General features: G+C 48.9%; 1 protein-coding gene across 6 annotated transcripts in view; it reads right to left on the reverse strand.

The window, feature by feature from the left end:
- Positions 1-17,820, reverse strand: part of RBPMS (RNA binding protein, mRNA processing factor) — a 124,763-nt gene that overhangs the window by 57,355 nt on the left and 49,588 nt on the right. For all 6 annotated transcript variants that reach the window (XM_050945071.1, XM_050945072.1, XM_050945073.1 and 3 more), the window contains exon 5: positions 4,532-4,682. In XM_050945071.1, the coding sequence (XP_050801028.1) occupies positions 4,532-4,682 (151 nt within the window). The remainder of the gene's footprint in view (positions 1-4,531; positions 4,683-17,820) is intronic.

The following is a 17,820-nucleotide window of genomic DNA, read 5'->3' on the forward strand; positions in this document are numbered from 1 at the left end:
CGCAGGCTCTGGGAGGGAGTTTGGGTGCAGGAGGGAGTGCGGGGCTGGGGGTTGGGGTGCAGGGCGCAGACTCTGGGGAGTTTGGGTGCAGGAGAGGGCTTGGGGCAGTTGATTCAGGTGTGAGAGGGGGGTGCTGGATCCAGGGGCGTTCACCTTGGGCAGCTCCCTGCAAGCAGTGACCTGTCCCGGCTGCTCCTAGGCGGAGGTGCGGCAGGCTGCTCTGTGCGCTGCCTCCACCCACAGGTGCTGCCCCCTGCAGATCCCATTGGCTGCTCTTCCCTGCCAATGGGAGCTGTGGAGCTAGTGCTCAGGGAGGGGCAGGGGCAGTATGCAAAGCCACCTGCCACACCTTCACCTAGGAGCAGCCGGGACAGGTCACCACCTGCAGGGAGCCGCTCAAGGGGAACACCCCCCGGATCCAGCACCCTCACCCCCTCCCATGCCACAATCTGCTGCCCCGAGCCCCCTTCCACACCCAAACTCCCTCCCAAAGCCTGTGCCCCGGACCCCCTCCCATACCCCAAACCCCTGCCGGCCCTGCGCCAAGCAGACACTAAACCAGAATTTCAATGAAAATCAGAAATGCCAGTTTATAGAGCTTTCCGGTTGGTGAAGTGATCGATAAAACACTTCTGTACTGTGTTTGCCCTTCTCCTGTCCTCTGGAACCTTACCCGTCTTCCATGAGTTCTTGAAGATAATCACTAGTGGTTCTGAGGTTGCTTCAGTAAGTAACGCAGGGTGAATTTCATCCGGCTTTGCAGACTTGAATACATCTAACTTCTCCAAATATTCTTTAACCTGTTCTTTCTTTATTCCACCTTCTGTTCCTTCCCCCTTGTTGTTAATATGAAGTGTGTTAAGTATCTAGTCACAATTAACCTTCTTTTTAGTGAAGACAAGCAAAACTGACACTAAATACGTCAGCATTTCTGGTGTTGTCTGTTATGAGCTCTCTTTCCCCACTAAGTAGGGGACCTAGACTTTCCTTTGTCTTTCTCTTGCTCCTAAGGTATTGGAGATAGTCTCATTGCCTTTTTTGTCCTTTGCTAGCTATCATTCATTTTGCACTTTAGTCTTTCTGATTTTGTCCCTACATACATGTGCTATTCTTTTGTACTCATCCTTGCAATTCGGCCGTGTTTCCACTTTTTGTAGGATTCCTTTTTGATTTTCAGGCCATAAAAGAGCTCCTGATGGAGCCACATTGGCCTTTTACTATTCTTTGTATCTTTCCTTGGCATCAGGAGTGTTTGCTGTCGTGCCTTTAATGCTGTCTCTTTGAGAAACTGTGAACTCTCCTGAATTTCTTTTTCCCTTGGATTTTCTTCCCATGGGATCTCACCTACCAGTTCTTTGAATTTGTTAAAGTCTGCTTTTCTGAACTCCATTGTCCTCATTCTGCTGCTCTCATTTCTTCCTTTCCTTAGAATCATAATATCTTTCATTTCATGATCACTTTCACTCAAATTGCCTTCTGCCTTCAGCTTTGTTACCAATTCCTCCGTTAGTCAGAATCCATTCTAAAATGGTCCCCCTGGTTACTTCCTCCATCTTCGTAAACAAGAAGCTGTCTCTAAGATGTTCCAAGAACTTACTGGACTTTTTGTGTTTTGCTGTACGCCTTTTCCAATAGACGTCTGGGAAGTTAAAGTCCCCCATCACTACCACGTCTGATGTTTTTGTTATTTCTGTTATTTGTTCTAGAAATGCCTCATCCACGTCCTCCGCCTGGGTGGTCTGTAGTGGATCCCCTACCATGATGTGGTAGGTATTTGTCTGTAGTGACTTGTATTGGCTGAGTTAGGATTTAATTTCACTATTAAGAATGAGATTTACTAATTAAAGAGAACTAACATTCACTGGCAACCTTGACAGAGACTATCCAAACAGGGTGTTTTTAGCTTTGCTGTTCTTTCACAGCTGTATTTGCAGAGGAGAAATGGTTTGTTGAGATGCATAACTTAATACAATGTGAACTCTAGCCTATTTGTAGAAATTCAGACAAACTATATTTATGACGGTAACGTGTACAATTGTAAAAAGACATCCGTCATATAGAAACCATGCTATTTGCACTATAGTATTAGTCTCAGTGCAGCGCAGTGCTTAAGAAATATGTTTATTGACATCTCTAGCTCCCTAATGGCACTATTCTTCCACTAACAAAATGGTGTGATAAGAATGTGCATGGCCCAACTAAACCCAAGTTATTTTTCATTCAGACTGTAACCGCAGAATAAACTGGTGTGTGGTCCAGGCCTCTATCACACAGGAGCCTCACTGCAGAGTGACTACAGGGTAGTTCACATGCCTGTTTCAGGGCTGAGAACTTGAGCAAGTTCTGGGAGCTGTTTTGAACTCCCTCCAGCCCTCCAAATTAAAAAAACCACACAGCTTGGCCCCGCTCTAACTGCAAGGCACCAGGGCAACATTGAGACAGGCACCCAAGCACAAGGACCCCAGCTGAGATTATGGGCATGTTCATCTTCCTCAGTGTGACTCCCTGGTGTGCCCCGTCCAGGTGGGGTAGAGGGCACATGCTGTCACCACATCAGAGCGTGTGACACTCAATTTGCACAGGGCTAAGTGACTGCACAGGATGCAAGGGAAAGCCGATCTTACATGTGAAAAGCCAGAGGGAGAGAGGAAGGGATTGTCCCCATGAAGGGGTAGGGATGGAGTTACAAACCCCTCTGAAATGTCCACCATTGGCTACTAACTCCTCTGAAACATCCACCATTGGCTACTCTTGGAGACGTGATACTGAACTGGATGGTCTGTTCCAGTGCCCTGCTACCAGAATCAGAGCAGACATGGTTTTCAACACACAGTCAGAGATTCCAAGGCCAGAAGGAACCATTGTGATCATCTAGTTTGACCTCCTGTATAGCACAGGCCAGAGAACTGCCCCAAAATAATTCCCAGCTCATATCTGTTAGAAAAACATCCCATCTTGATTTGAAAATTGTCAGTGACGGCAAATCCACCATGAACCTTGGTAAATCGTTCCAATGGTTAATTACTTTCACTGTTAAAAAATTATTGTATTTACAGTCTGAATTTGTCTGGCTTCAACTTCAAGCCATTGGATCATGCTATGCCTTTCTCTGAACCTATTACTAAATACTTGTTCCCCATATAGTTACTTATAGACTATGATCAAGTCACCCCTTAACCTTCACTTTGTAAACAGATTGAGCTCCCTGAATCTATTGCTATAAGGCAGGTTTTCTAATCCTTTAATCATTTGCGTGGCCTTTCTTTCTTTTCTCCAATTTATCAACATCCTTCTTGAATTGTGGACACCAGAGCTGGACATGGTATGTAGCAACGGTCACACCAGTGCCAAATACAGAGGTAAAATAACTCTCTACTGCTACTTGAGATTCCGCTGTTTCGGCATCTAAGGATTGCACTAACCCTACTGACCACAGTGTCACATTGGAAGCTCATGGTTCAGCTGATTGTCCACCACGATCCCAAAATCTTTGCCAGAGTCACTGTCCCCAGGTTATAGAGTCCCCAGTCCTGTAAGTACGGCCTGCTCTCTTTGTTCTTAGATGTACACATTGACATTGACATCATCCAGTGTTCTCTGTCATGTATAAACATTCAATCTCTGCTTCCAGAAGTGACTGTGCATCAGGGGTGTAGCTATGGGTGGCCCTGGGTGGACCACAGCTCACCCACTTAGCATCCAGGCCCACTTCCCAGCCCCGGCTCTGCTCCAGCCCCACCCAGATGTGGAGGATGCCACATGCCAGGTGCACACAACCCCGGCCCAACCGGAGAGGGTTGGGACCACAGCAGAACAGCAGCAGAGCCCTTGACTAGCCTGCCACACATACATGCATGCAGCAGCAGGAGGAGGGCAGCTGGCCCGCCCAGTGGCGGTGATCATTAAAAAACGTAGGCCTGCTGCCTCGGGGAGCCAGGCCCGGCACTGGTCAGTGCAATAGGGATGGGAACCGTGCACGGTGGAGAACAGGCCCCGGGGGACTCCTTCCCAGAGCATCCATCGCCTCCCACAAGGCCGGCTGGATTGGAGGGGGTGGGTGGAAGGTGGGCCCTCTGATGCCTCCTGTCCCCCCTGTGTCCCACCCCATCATTGCCTGCCTGCCCAAAGCCAGGGTCCACCCAAATGTCCCATGCAAGTGATGCCACTGCTGTGCATGGAAGACCCAGAGAGTACCAGTATCAACTATACTGCCAGAAAACAACAGCACCAACAACAAAAGAGGCCACCCTGTTGTACCTGCTGCCTAAGCAGCCTGCCAGAGGCAGAAAGTCACCTCCAGATCCTGGTCTACAAACAAAGGACTTGGTCATAGACAAAACCACCTCATCTTCCAGCAAGCGCGAGGAAGGCACACGTCATTCACATCTAACATTGCTTTGCAGAGACACCACACTAATGCAGTGGTTTCTCCTCTTTCAGATTGTCTAAGTCACAGAGCGCCACAGGATTCAGCTCCTTGGCCATCTCTACCTGCTGTTTAATTAAGAAGACCATAAAACCAAACACTTACATTGCTCCCTGGTAATGAACTGAGGTACCGTGCTGGGGAGAGGAGTGCTTGGGTTCGGGGTTCCCACTAGCTTGCTCTTGGCCATCTTGGTGTTTGCCTTGGCGAATTCTAGTCGTAGCGTTTGCGGAATTTCGGGGTCAAAGCGAATTCCCTTTGTCAAAGCAAGAAAACAGAACGTGTCAATTATCTGTATAGCCAACATGGAAAACTACTGAATGAAATCAGCACTGTGGGCGAGTGCCCCGAACACCAGACCGCTGTGGCTCAGGTCACCAGCACCTCAAGCACATTGCTCGAAAAGCCAAACAAAGCACACACAGCTCACACTGGGATTGGCACGGTTCTCCACAACTCTGACTCGGGGATCCCACAGTGAGATCCTCGCTGGCAGACCCCAGCACTTGCATAGGGCTCTGGGGGTCACTAGGGTCTTGGTGCGTGGGTCGGATTGCAGGATAAGGGCCTCCACCACTTTGTACATAGAAAAACGCACCAAAATTCCAATTTTAAAGCTGAATCCGATGACTTGTTTTTAAAGCAAATTTTTATCTTTATTGAATCGACTGATAAAACATGGAACAATAAGGGCTTTGTTTTCCTTAATTTATTCACAAATAACAGAACTTGCCTTCATCTGGTTTATAGACCACTACGAAATTGGAACTGCAATCGCTGTGACCATAACGTAGTTCACAAGGCAGACATCTCACACGCACCAGCCTTTGAAGGCTGGCGCCCTCAGGCCATGGGATGTCTAACCTCAGACGGCATTATTCAGTTACATGGCAGTGTTAATGACACAAGGCAGCGAGTTGATCTCTGGACTCCAGTTATCACTAACTCCACTGTCAAGTGATAGTGGATCCTGCTGGAGGCCTGGGGAAGAAAGGGCAGGATGGCTATACATGAGCTAGAGGGCAGCAATCCTAAAATCAGGGGAAGGGAGAGCAGCTGAAAGGCTCAGAGTCGACAAGGAAGGAGGGATTTTTATTTTGAGAAGGCTGGGGCAGGGGGTGAGGAACCTTCCGGGAATAGTTTTAAGATTAAAAAGAGGGAGAAATGTTCATGTTTAACTCAGGCTAGGCTCCCAAGCTCCAGAATTAAACCCAATCAGGGTTCAAAAAGGCAAGGAGGAGGGGACAAATAAAGGATAAGAGAAACACCTGCCCTGGGCGACAGGCAGGCTCATTAATGCCCCGGCTTTGAACTGTCACACTTCTTAGAATCAGGGCAGATGGCTCCGGGAGCTGGAAATGACTTTCCCCTGAAGGCAGTGAAGAGCACAGCCCCAAGCTGGAATTAGAACCACGCCGAACTAGCTAGGAACCAGCTCTGGACTTGAGGGCTCAGGGCACGTCTAGCTGGAATGTTCTTTCGCGACAGTGATGATGCACAGCTATAAAATGGCTCTGTTATATAGGACTCAACTGATGAGAACCTTCTCTGAACCTCCGGCTAAACAGAACTGAACATCTCATTAGAACAGGCTTGTGAGATCTCCAGAACTTCCTGCTTTTATGCATGGACCAAAAATACCCACCACAACAACCTTTACCACCCTGGAATTTTGGCACTTTCTCTTTTACGTCCACTTTTAGGAGACGAAGGAGGGGCTTGTGGTCAAGGCATGGGAGTGGGGCTCAGGAGATGTGTATTCAGTTTGCAGATCCCAGATCTGCCACAGACGCAGTGTGATCCCGGCCAGGTCATTTCCGGAGAGCTTTTCAGAAGGAACGTACAGAGTGGCCTTGTGATGAGACTTAGACTTCTGAGTCACTCTTACGGGTCACTGAAGCGCTTTGGGACCTTTTGCCTATAGTGTCTCTACACCTCAATTCTCATCTGTAAAATGGGGAGAATGTGCCTCCCTTTCTCACCCCCTTTGTCTGACTTGTCTGCCTAGATGGTAAGTTTTTTGCTCAGGGACATGATACAGCCCCTTGCACAAGGGGGCCCTACCCTTGGTAGAAAGCGCTAAGTATTACAACAAATAACGGAGGTGTTGAAGTATGTGGAACCAACCACCACAATGGTAGTTTTGTTTAGCTCCCAGCTTGTGTGTGGGGGAGGGATGAGGGGTTCTAGCCCTGCCCAGGCTGTCATATCCATTGCTTGCAGTGACCAAAAGCTGCGACCTCCGACAGCTGTCTGATGTCCCATGTCAGGAGAGCCAGTCCTCTCAACACTGCTCAACAGACACGTGTCCACAGCCCAGGCCTCCCAGACAACAGGCACTGACTGGCTCATCGGCTCTCATGTCATCACTGCAGAGAAACCAAGGACTGAGCAGGCATGGAGGTGGAACTGCCGTAAGGGGGAGAAAAGCTTCCATTGCTGGCCTGCTCTGGATAAGTAATGCCCTGTGGTCTCCAGAGCTATGGTTCTGGCATTGACTACAAGCAATTCTTCAGCAAGAGGACAGCGTGCGTCTGGGTGCCATTGCAGTTGATCGTGTATTTATTCTTACTTTTATCGCTATTAGAGGGTAATGACAGCTATGTCCAGCAGGAGAGAGGGCAGGCGAGACACTGTGACACAGGCACTGGGACGCTCATGACTTTCACAATGCTTGGTGCTTTTCGTACAGCCCCAGCTGCGGGGGTCAGGTCCTTAGCCGAGACTCTCCCTTTTCATGAAGAAAAGAGACTTTCTGGGGCAAGCTGGAGAGTGTGACACCGCTTCCCCCAGTGTTCCCACATGTGAAAGCAAATGAAGAGAACGTCAATGTCAGTATTTTGTAAAATCTCTTGGTTTTTTAATATCAGGATCTTTTGGCACCTTGCTTGTGAGTTTTGAACACCCGGGATTGGTAATGTTGCACACTAGGAGCTAGCTGATAAGGGCCAAATCTGGTTTCAAAACATGGTGGCAGATCCTCCACTGGGGTAAATGATCAGGACTCCATTGAAGAAGGATCTGCCTGGAGGGGTGTACGGTCTCCATTCCTGTGCGATCTCCAGTAGCAGGCCTCTGCTTATGTGGCATAGAAACAGGCCCTTGTTTTGATGACCCAACTCCACCCAGCAGGGTCAGGGGCACGGTCTCACCAGAGCGCTGTGAATTCTCCAATCCGTAACTCGCAGGATCAGTGGGGACGTCTCAAAGCCCCTTCTCTTCTCAGACTGTCTGACAGCCTGAGGAAGAAGGGGCTGTTCCACACAAACTCACACTTTGAAAATTGTCTTTCAAAGAAATCCCCTGCCCCCGCCCCCAAGGCCATGTAGAGTGAGAAACGTTAAATAAAATGCCGAGTTGCAGCCTCAAAGCAAAGCAAGTATCAGAGGGGTAGCCATGTTAGTCTGGATCTGTAAAAGCAGCAAAGAGTCCTGTGGCACCGTATAGACTAACAGATGTATCGGAGCATGAGCTTTCGTGGGTCAATACCCACTTCATCGGATGCATGTCATGTCATTCACCCACGAAAGCTTATGCTCCAATACCTCTGTTAGTCTATAAGGTGGCACAGAACTCTTCTAAGCAAAGCAAGACTCTCTCTTGAGAGCAGAAAAGAATGAATGGGCAGGGTGGAACAATCAGCTGGGTGAGTGGCTAATGCTGCCACAGCTGGATGGGAAGATGCTCCTAGGGTACAGAACCGTCCCGACGACTGCCCAGCTGGGCCATGCTGCATGCCAGCCCCAGGAAGGGCACGGGGAGAGCAAAAGGAGCGGTACTGATGCAGTGACGGCGCAGTGCAGATGGCAGCCGCTTCGCTTTAACAAAACTCACACGAGTAGCCGCTAGGATTTGGCAGTCCTAGGGCGATGCCGACACTAGGGGCCCTCCCCCAGAGAAGGTGCATGCACTGTGCGTCACTGTTGTCTTCCAAAGCAACCCGATTCTTCCTACTGTGGAATTGCTGAACGTCTCCAAAGTGGAATGGCAGCCCCAGGCTCTTATTGCACCTCGACTGCTGGGGATCAGTACATCCACTACATTAGGAGTGGGGGGAGAGACACACGTGGTAAAACTGGGGGCCCGCTAAGCTGTCAGAAGCTCGAAGCCCTACCCAAATTGGCATAAATGAAACAATTTACATATATGAAAGAGTGGCTGCTGGGACGACTCCTGCTAAACTCCCTCTTGCTGCTACTGGCTGGGCTGCCCCGAACAAGACAGAGCACTGCATGCAGGGACTTGGGTTTCTGTGGACCACTTCTCTATTAAAGGGGAAGGTGGCTAGGGCTCACATTGCAGAATCTTTGGGTCACATTGCCTGGAGGCTGCCGCTAGGTCATCTCTCGCTATTGTCAACCATCATTTTCATCTAAACGCTACATAGCAGGATATAATGGGCCTCGCCTCCAAAAAGTCAGACATGAAATTGTGCATGCAAATCACCTTGTTGTATGTGTAAATAGCTCCGCAACTGGTTGGCCACATCCATAGACAAACAAACGTGCCATGATGGTGAACATTCACACAGATCACACGTAAAAGCTTTGTGTGCACAATGGTGCATCTAAATTACGGCAGAAGTCAATCCAGATCTTACTAAAGCTGGGACCAACGGTCACACTGAGAAAATGCCAAACTAAATTCCCCAGGACACTGAGCCGTTTAGCAAAAATAACACCAGAATTTTCGTTCCAAATTAAAGTTCCAACATCCTTTAAAGCCTGCAAAGTTTAAATGACCTAATTTGTTTGGCAGCAAATTCTGAGTCCATAGGCTTAGCACAAGTCACATTCCTCTAACATCTTTAGCATCAGCACCATATTTGGCAGTCAGTATCCTGCTCCACTGAGCCCTTCTCCTCAGGGATTAGCAGAGCCAAAAATATTTTAAATTTAAAGAGATGACAAGGAAAAACAGAGAAAGAAATTAGAGAACGGGCTGTTTGCTGTTATCCCTGCCTGATGAGATTACTCAGCGGGCTCAGTGATTTCACTCAGAATGGCATCGTCATGAGATTAATCTTGTACAGACAGAGGGGAGCTGGGCTTGTTGAAATAAACTTTTTTTTTCCATGGGAAAAAGCAGGCTGTAAATGAGTAATTCACTAATTGTGAGGCTAGAAAATGGCTTCCTTTATGGCAAAGCCACTGCTTCTTGTGTCCCGAGGGGGCTAGGGATGGCAATCATCAGGTCCAGATTGCCATAATGAGATCTGTGCAAAACTTTTGTTGCAAAGCACAAAACAAAGCAAAACTCCCCTGTTCTAAGGTTTCACTACAAGGTTTGAGGGAAGAGTCACTTAAGTGCACAACCCTGGACCCATTTTGGTTTGGTTCTGATGCAAATTCAGATGAAACTCAGCTGCTTCACCTGGTTTGGGTTTGAGTTTTTGGGGCCTTGTTGTCAAACCTGGAATTTAAAGGGTTAGACTCTGGGTGCAAACCCAAATGAATCAAAGCAGAGGCAAAAGCTAACCCTGCAAAGGGGAACTGCTGGGTTTTCTATCGAGTTAAAATCACATGAAATCAAGGCGGGGGGCGGGGTTCCCAACAATCAGTATCATACAGCCCAGGCCACCCCCAGCCCGGCACTAGTTACCTCACCTGGAACTGGGCTGGAGTCAGCACAGAGCCACCCATCCCAGAGTTGGAAACAAAGCCTCTGCCTCAGCCGGCGCAAGGAAGGAAGAAGCTCACGGAACTGCGAGCATGTGAAGGAAAACAGGCAACTGATCGCAGGGGGCCAGCGACCAAACTGAGCCCGGTTGTAAAAGGGCAGAGCCATAGTGAGGCCAGTGGAATTGCACTTCCTTATACCCAGGATGAATCACAGCCCACGTCTAGAGGGACTCTGTCCGCATGTGTTTGTTCCTCTCCCTGCCAGGGAGAATGGCCAGGCCAGTTTAGGCACACAGACCCAGCCCTGCCAGTGGCACTGACTGAGGGTTTTCCATTTGGGATGGCATTTCAATGGGTTTTTCCCATCATTCACAAAGCTATAATCTGCAGATGTGCAAGGTGAGCTATATAACCCAGGGGACAGTGTCCGCTTTTTTACCTGAAATGTTTGTGGTGTGTACCCAGAGTATCAATTTTCTGGCCCATCCTATTCTATGAGAGAACAAGGGGCCTCATGCCTGACTGGAACGATATCAAATTTACATGGGACACATTAAAGAGATTAAAATCTGGCTAACAGACGGGTCTCAAAATGTGATTAAAAACAGAGAATTGTTACCAAGCGAGTGTGTTTCCAGTGGGGTCCCTCAGGGATTGGTTCTTGGCCCTACACTATTGAATATTTTTATTAGCGACCTGGGAGAAAACATAAAATCATCCCAGATAAAGATGACGCAAAAGTTGGGGGAGTGGTAAATAATGAAGAGGACAGGTCACTCAATCGCTTGGTAAACTGGGCACATGCAAACAATGTGTGATTTCATATGGCTAAAGGTCAATGTATACATCCAGGAACACAGAATGGAGGCCATCCTTACGTGATGGGGGACTCTATCCTGGGAAGCAGTGTAAACACGTATTTCCCTTTCTATTTTCACTGTACTGTTTTGGTGGGGGTGGGAGTGTTTACTCCAGGGGTGTTGGAACAGGTTCCCCCTGGTAAGGGAGAGGGGGAGGTTCCCTGCTTCGTTCCTGCACATGCCTTTTCTTGGCCAGAGCCACCCGGAGAGCGGACTCATCTTGGCCACAAGTGCACTTCAGTTACAACTGAGTCCAGCTCTGGTGCCCACAATTCAAGAAGGATGTTGATAAATCAGAAAGGGGTCAGAGAGGAGCCACAAGAATGATTGAAGGATTAGAAAACAGCGAGAGATTCAAGGGGTTCAATCTACTTGGCTTCACAAAGAGAATCATAGAGTCACATAATACTAGGATTGGAAGAGATCTCAGGAGGTCATCTAGTCCAACCCCCTGCTCAAAGCAGGCCCAACACCAACTAAATCATCCCAGCCAGGGCTTTGTCAAGCCTGACCTTAAAAACCTCTAAGGAAGGAGATTCCACCACCTCCTTAGGGAACTCATTCCAGTGCTTCACCACCCTCCTAGTGAAATAGTGTTTCCTAATATCCAACCTAAATCTCCCCCACTGCAACTTGAGACCATTGCTCCTTGTTCTGTCATCTGCCACCCCTGAGAACAGCCAAGCTCCATCCTCTTTGGAACCCCACTTCAGGTAGTTGAAAGCAGCTATCAAATCCCCCCCTCACTCTTCTTGTCTGCAGACTAAACAAGCCCAGTTCCCTCAGCCTCTCCTCACAAGTCATGTGCCCCAGCCCTCTGATCATTTTCCTTGCCCTCCACTGGACTCTCTCCAATTTGTCCATATCCCTTCTGTAGTCAGTGGACCAAAACTGGATGCAATACTCCAAGTGGGGCCTCACCAGTGCTGAATAGAGGGGAATAATCACTTCCCTCGATCTGCTGGCAATGCTCCTATTAATGCAGCCCAATATGCCATTGACCTTCTTGGCAACAAGGGCACACTGCTGACTCATATCCAGCTTCTCGTCCACTGTAATTCTCAGGTCTTTTTCTGCAGAAATGCTGCTTAGCCAGTCAGTCCCCAGCCTGTAGCAGTGCGTGGGATTCTTCTTTCCTAAGTGCAGGACTCTGCACTTGTCCTTGTTGAACCTCATCACATTAATATGAGAAGGTTAAGGGGGAGACTTGGTTACAGTTTATAAGTATCTATGTGGAGAAAAATATTTACTAATGGGCTCTTCAGTCTAGGAGAGAAAGGTCTAACACGATTCAATGGCTGAAAGTAGAAGCTAGACAAATTCAGACTAGAAATGCAGCATAAATTTTTATGGTGGATTCTCCGGCACTGACCATTTCTAAATCGAGATGGGATGTTTTTCTAACAGATCTGCTCTAGGAATTATTTTGCTGATGTTCTCTGGTCTGCATTATACCCACAGTCAGACTAGACGGTCACTGTCATAAGCAGATGGTAAAGGGTAATGTCTCTTGTACCTGTAAAGGGTTAACTAGCTCAGTAAACCTGGAACACCTGACCAGAGGACCAATCAGGAGACAAGATACTTTCAAATCTCGGTGGAGGGAAGCCTTTGTTTGTGTTTTTTTTGGTTTTTACTTTGCTCTCTCTGGGGGCTAGGAGAGGCCAGACATATATCTAGGTTTCTCCAATCTTTCTGAAAAAGTCTCTTCTGCTAAATTTAGTAAGTACTAGTTAGAAAGGCAGTTTAGTCTTTTGATTATTTTCTTTATTGCAAATGTGTATTTTGCTGGAAGGATTGTATTTCTGTTTGCTGCAACTTGTATTGTGCTGGGGGGGGAGGATTCTCTCTATTCTCTATAAGCTGAAAGACCCTGTAACATTTTTTTCATCTTGATATTACAGAGATAATTTTTTACTTTTTCTTTCTTTTATTAAAAGCTTTTTCTTTTTAAGAACCTGATTGATTTTTCCCTTGTCTAAGACTCAAGGGAAGGGGGTCTGCACTCACCAGGGAATTGGTGGGAGAAAGGAGAGAAGTGGGGAGGAAAAGCCTGATTTCTCTCTGTGTTAGGAATCTGTCTCTCTCTCAGGGAGTGGTGAGGGGGAAAAGAGGAGGGGGGAAGGCGAATTTCCTCTTTGTTTTAGATTCACGGAGCTTGAATCTGTATAGTCTCTCCAGGATAATCCAGGGAGGGGACGCCTGGGAGAGGCAACGGTGGGGGAAAGGGTTTACTTTCCTTGTGTTAAGATCCAAGGGGGTTTGGGTCTTGGGCTAAAGGCCCAGGGAAGAGTTTGGGGAGTCAGAAAGTGACCCAAAACACTATATTTTTTGGTGTTGGCAGCTCTGTCATATCTAAGCTAGTAATTAGGCTAAGAGGGGTTCATGCAGGTACCCCATCTTTTGGACGCTAAGGTTCAGAGTGGGGATACTACCTTGACAGTCACAATGGTTCCTTCTGGCCTCGGAATCTATGAATCTGTCCTTTAAAGGCAGGCCTATTTAGAGCAAATAAAAGGGGTAGTGATGGCCATGTAGAATGCACTGCTATAGGATCCAACAGCCAATTCTGGTGTTGGATTTTAAAAGGAGCTAGATAATTCCTTCTCTGCTAATAACATTTGTATTTACGCTAAAGGCTGAGGCAGGCAAACTCTGCTGCTTGGGTATCTGCTGAGACTTGCCCATACCCCATCTGTTGTACAACTGACACAATGCATTATGGGTTACCGAGGTGTTTGCTCCTTCCTCTGAAGCATCAGGCATAGGCCACTGATAGAGGTACGGCATCAGACAAGATTAGGATGCACAGCCAGTTTTGAAAGGGAAAGGCCAGGATCTCTGGGAAGGGGAACGTAAAGGAGAATTTTGGAGGTGTGTGGGGGTGGGTGCAGGGAATCGTTTTGTTAGCTGCCCAGCACTCCCAGCACCGTGTGGCTCCCCAGGGATCTGACTGTGTGTGCTGGGAACCGGCTGGCTCAGATCCCACAGGGATGGGTGTGGCTACACTAGAGAGATGAGGTGGGAGATGCTTTGCAGGCAATGGGGCAGGGTGGGAACATGCGACAGTTCCTACAGGGCATGAGCAGTGGTGATGAGGCAGATTATGACACATACACTCAGCCAAACAGCTATCCACTCCCCCGACCCAGCTGGCTGGGGACTGTCAGGTGGCAGAGGCTGCTGGGTAACAGTGACAGGGACGTCCTGGACAGGAGGGACCATCAGTCCCATTTGCTAGGACAGAGGGAGGTGAGATTCTGGTAGGGTAAAGTAAAATATTGGGACACATTGAGGGGGTGGGGGCAGCCACAGGCTCACAGCCCCCACCGGAACCATGGGAGGTGCACAGACCTAGGAAGCTGCAAAGGGGGGCGCATGGCCAGGTTTAGCCCTCAGCTCCAGCCCCACTGCAAACTGCGGAATGCACGGCCCGGCTCTAGCCCCAGCTGCAAGCTGTGGGCGCACGACCCTGGCTCCACACCCCGTCGCATGCTGTGGGTTGGGGGGGCGCAGCCACAAGCGGGGGGGTCTCAGAGTTGAGGCTCTGTGTTGGGGCACAAGAGGAGGGTTCGGGGTGCTGACTCCGGGAGGGAGTTTGGGTGCAAGAGGACATTCAGAACTAGGGCAGGGGTTTGGGGTCTGGGAGGGGGCACAGGCTCTGGGCGGTGTTTACCTCAGGTGGCTCCCTGAAAGTGGCAACATTTCCCTCTGGGTCCTAGGCAGAGGTGCAGCTAGGCAGCCCTGCACATTGCCTCGCTGGCAGGTGCCGCCTCCATAGCTCCCATTGGCTGGTAACCGGCCAATGGGAGCTGTGGAGCCGGCCCGCATGGCAGGGACAGCATGCAGAGCCCCCTTGGCTGTCCCTGTGCCTAGGATCTAGAGGTAGATGTCGCCACTTCCGGGGAGCTGTGCAGAGTTGGCCGGGAAGGGAGCCTACCAGCCTCATGCCAGCCGGAGGCCTGGCAACCCTACCCTATTGGGAGAAATGGCGTCCTGATTGTACATCGGTTGGGACATGGGACAGAGTGTTCAATATCAGGACAGTCCTGATTTTAACGGGACGTCTGGTCACCCTAGATTCTGGCAGACATGGCATCTCCCCCTCTCCCTGCCAGGCTGTAAAACATGCTACCAAAGCAAATGGTGAAAGGAGACCAAACGTCACGTTTCAAGGTTGAAGCCAATCTCCCATATGTCAGAGTTTGGATAAGACCCTCACGAAAGAGCGACCCCTCCCCACCCTACCCCCACCTGCCCACTGGAGGGTTTTTTGCACTTTCCTCTGAAGCATCTGGTGCCACCACTGTTTGAGGATACTGGGCTAGATAGGACCACAAGTGTGATCCCACGTGGCAGTTCCCATGGCCCTATGTTTTCTTTCAGTGAAAGAGCGCCGGATAGCATGGGGCACTTATCGGAGAATAATCTCTTGTCCCCACTTTCTGCTGCAGTGTTACAAAAGTTGCCCAGTTACAAACACTACAAAGCATGGAACGGCTAACCCTGCATTCCAAGGAAGTTTTTCTTACCTACGTGGACAAGCCTTGGCATCATCTACTTTTATCTCATCTCATATGGCACAATGCCTGTGAAAGTCAGCACTGCAGGCAGGAAGTGCAGAGCTCCACTGACATGGTTCACACATTTTTTCATACCTCTAAAGCTCTCCCGCAGCTTTAACCCTTGTTCTGCCAATAGAAGAAATGTGTGAAATGAGCCCTTCGCTCACTAATGCACAAGACTAAACCTAATTGAGATGAAGCTTTAAGTAGTTTAAGAGGAGAAAGGCCTATGAGATGGTTGGATAATTTTATGACCAATAATATTTGTACTTAAACATGCTAAGATGGGAGCCATCTAATCTTATGTTTCAGGGCTCATGCATGAATCTCATGCTTCAGGGCATCATTTCATATCATGCATCAGTGCATCAGCTGATCACTATAAGGGTCAGAAAGGAAACTCAACCCCCAGCTCCCTTTATCCAGCACTGAAGGTACACCTCTACCTCAATATAACACGACCCGAGAAAACATGAATTTGGATATAACACGGTAAAGCAGCGCTGTGGGGGGGGCAGGGCTGCGCACTCAAGGGGTCAAAGCAAGTTCGATATAACGCGGTTTCATCTATAACACGGTAAGATTTTTTGGTAAGATTTTTGAGGGCAGTTCTAAAAGCTTCTCTCTCTCCTGAAGAAGGACGTGATGTTTGCTTCAGCGAGATCGGCCTCCCTCAGCCTGCCAGACAGAGGTGGTTTAGGAATCCTATTGCATTTTTTAAAAGGCAAGCCACCGCATTCAGAGACAAGCCACAGAAAGACACAGTCTGACTAACAGCAGCAGCGCACGCTCGCCTGGAGTCCAGAACACGGCTCCCATTTCCCGAGACCCACTAGCCTCTCCCTGGCACACTGCTGTGTTCCAGGGGCTGGGCGGGGCTCAGCCTCCACCAAGAGTATGCAAACAGGCTTCGGGATTCCCATGAGCCATTGTAACCATTCTGAATCTTTCTGTAGAAACTCAAGACCTTTTCTCCATATCCCCAGCTATCTGCCCCCAGGAGAGAGTGGGTCTTACACTCTGCTGGGTAGAAGTTAATCTTTCAGCAGCTGGTGAAACAAAGCAGTGAAGCCTCTGTGAGAAAAAAGAGCTGGGGTGGCGGGTGGAAGAGGGTTGAAAAGGAAACACCCCATGCAAGGGCAGGGTCAATGGCTAGCTGAGGCAGGAGCTGGGATGGTGGCAGGCTTGCTATGTGATGCTAGGAGAGAACAAAGGTGAGGGTGGAAGCCTTGGGAGAATAACAGGGTGAGGCAATAGACATCAGCCTCCACCGAGAGGGCTTCCTTGCCTTTTGTTATTCAAGCTTGCAACAGGGACGGCGTCCAGCTGCTCCTGGATGTTGTGGATCTTGCATGAGCTCTCCTAGCCTTTCCTGCACTCAGCTAACGCAGAGCAGGGCATGCTTAGCGTGTGGCTCACAGGCTGCGTTACCTGTGCTCCACCAACCGCATTGGCCTCAGGGCTTGTTTCAAGGCACTATCTGATTTGAGCCTGTCAGGCTCTGGGGTTCTGGCTAACCAGCCACCTCTTCCTCTCCAAGCAGGACACTGGATCCATCTGTCACGTGAAAGACATTCCCAGCGCTGCCAAATATCATAGTCCTCTTGTAAATCTCACGATCCAGTACAGCCCAGGGACAGCTAAGCCCATAGGAGAACTGAGCACTCAGGTAACCGGAAGTGCTAGTTTGAGCTGCAGTTTTACTAGGATAGAAATTCAGGGAATGAAGGCAGTAATTCTTATGTTTATTAAATACTTTCTACTTTATTAAAGAGTGAAAAACCCCAAATGACTGAGTTTATTAAAACACCGGTGCTGTAGGGCATACTTTATTTTGGAAGTACTTATCTTTTAAAATAAACTAATGAATGACAGTCTGTCATTTGTGAGCATAACTGCAGGTGACCTCTCAGAATGTCTATACCAGTGGTTCTCAACCAGGGGTCCGGGGCCTCCTAGGGGGCTGCAAGCAGGTTTCAGGGGGTTCGTCAAACAGGGCCAGTTAGACTCGCTAGGGCCCAGGGCAGAAAGCCAATGCTGAAGCCCAGGGCCCTGAGCCCCGCCACAAAGGGCTGAACTCTGAGCAACGTAGCTTCGTGGGGGCCCCTGTCACATGGGACCCCAGGCAATTGCCCTGCTTGCTACCCCTTAACGCCAGCCCTGGCTTTTAGATAAAGAAAACAAGCTGTTGTGGCCCAGGTGGGCTGTGAAGATTTTATAGCATATTGGGGTGGGCCTCAGCAAGCAAAAGGTTGAGAACCCTTGTTCTATACAACTACAAACCGTTGATTAGCATGCCAAGAGACTAACTGGGAAGTTGTTAGTGGTGATTAACCTACATAGGGCTA

Source organism: Gopherus flavomarginatus, chromosome 3, assembly GCF_025201925.1.
Source record: "Gopherus flavomarginatus isolate rGopFla2 chromosome 3, rGopFla2.mat.asm, whole genome shotgun sequence".
NCBI lineage: Eukaryota > Metazoa > Chordata > Testudines > Testudinidae > Gopherus > Gopherus flavomarginatus.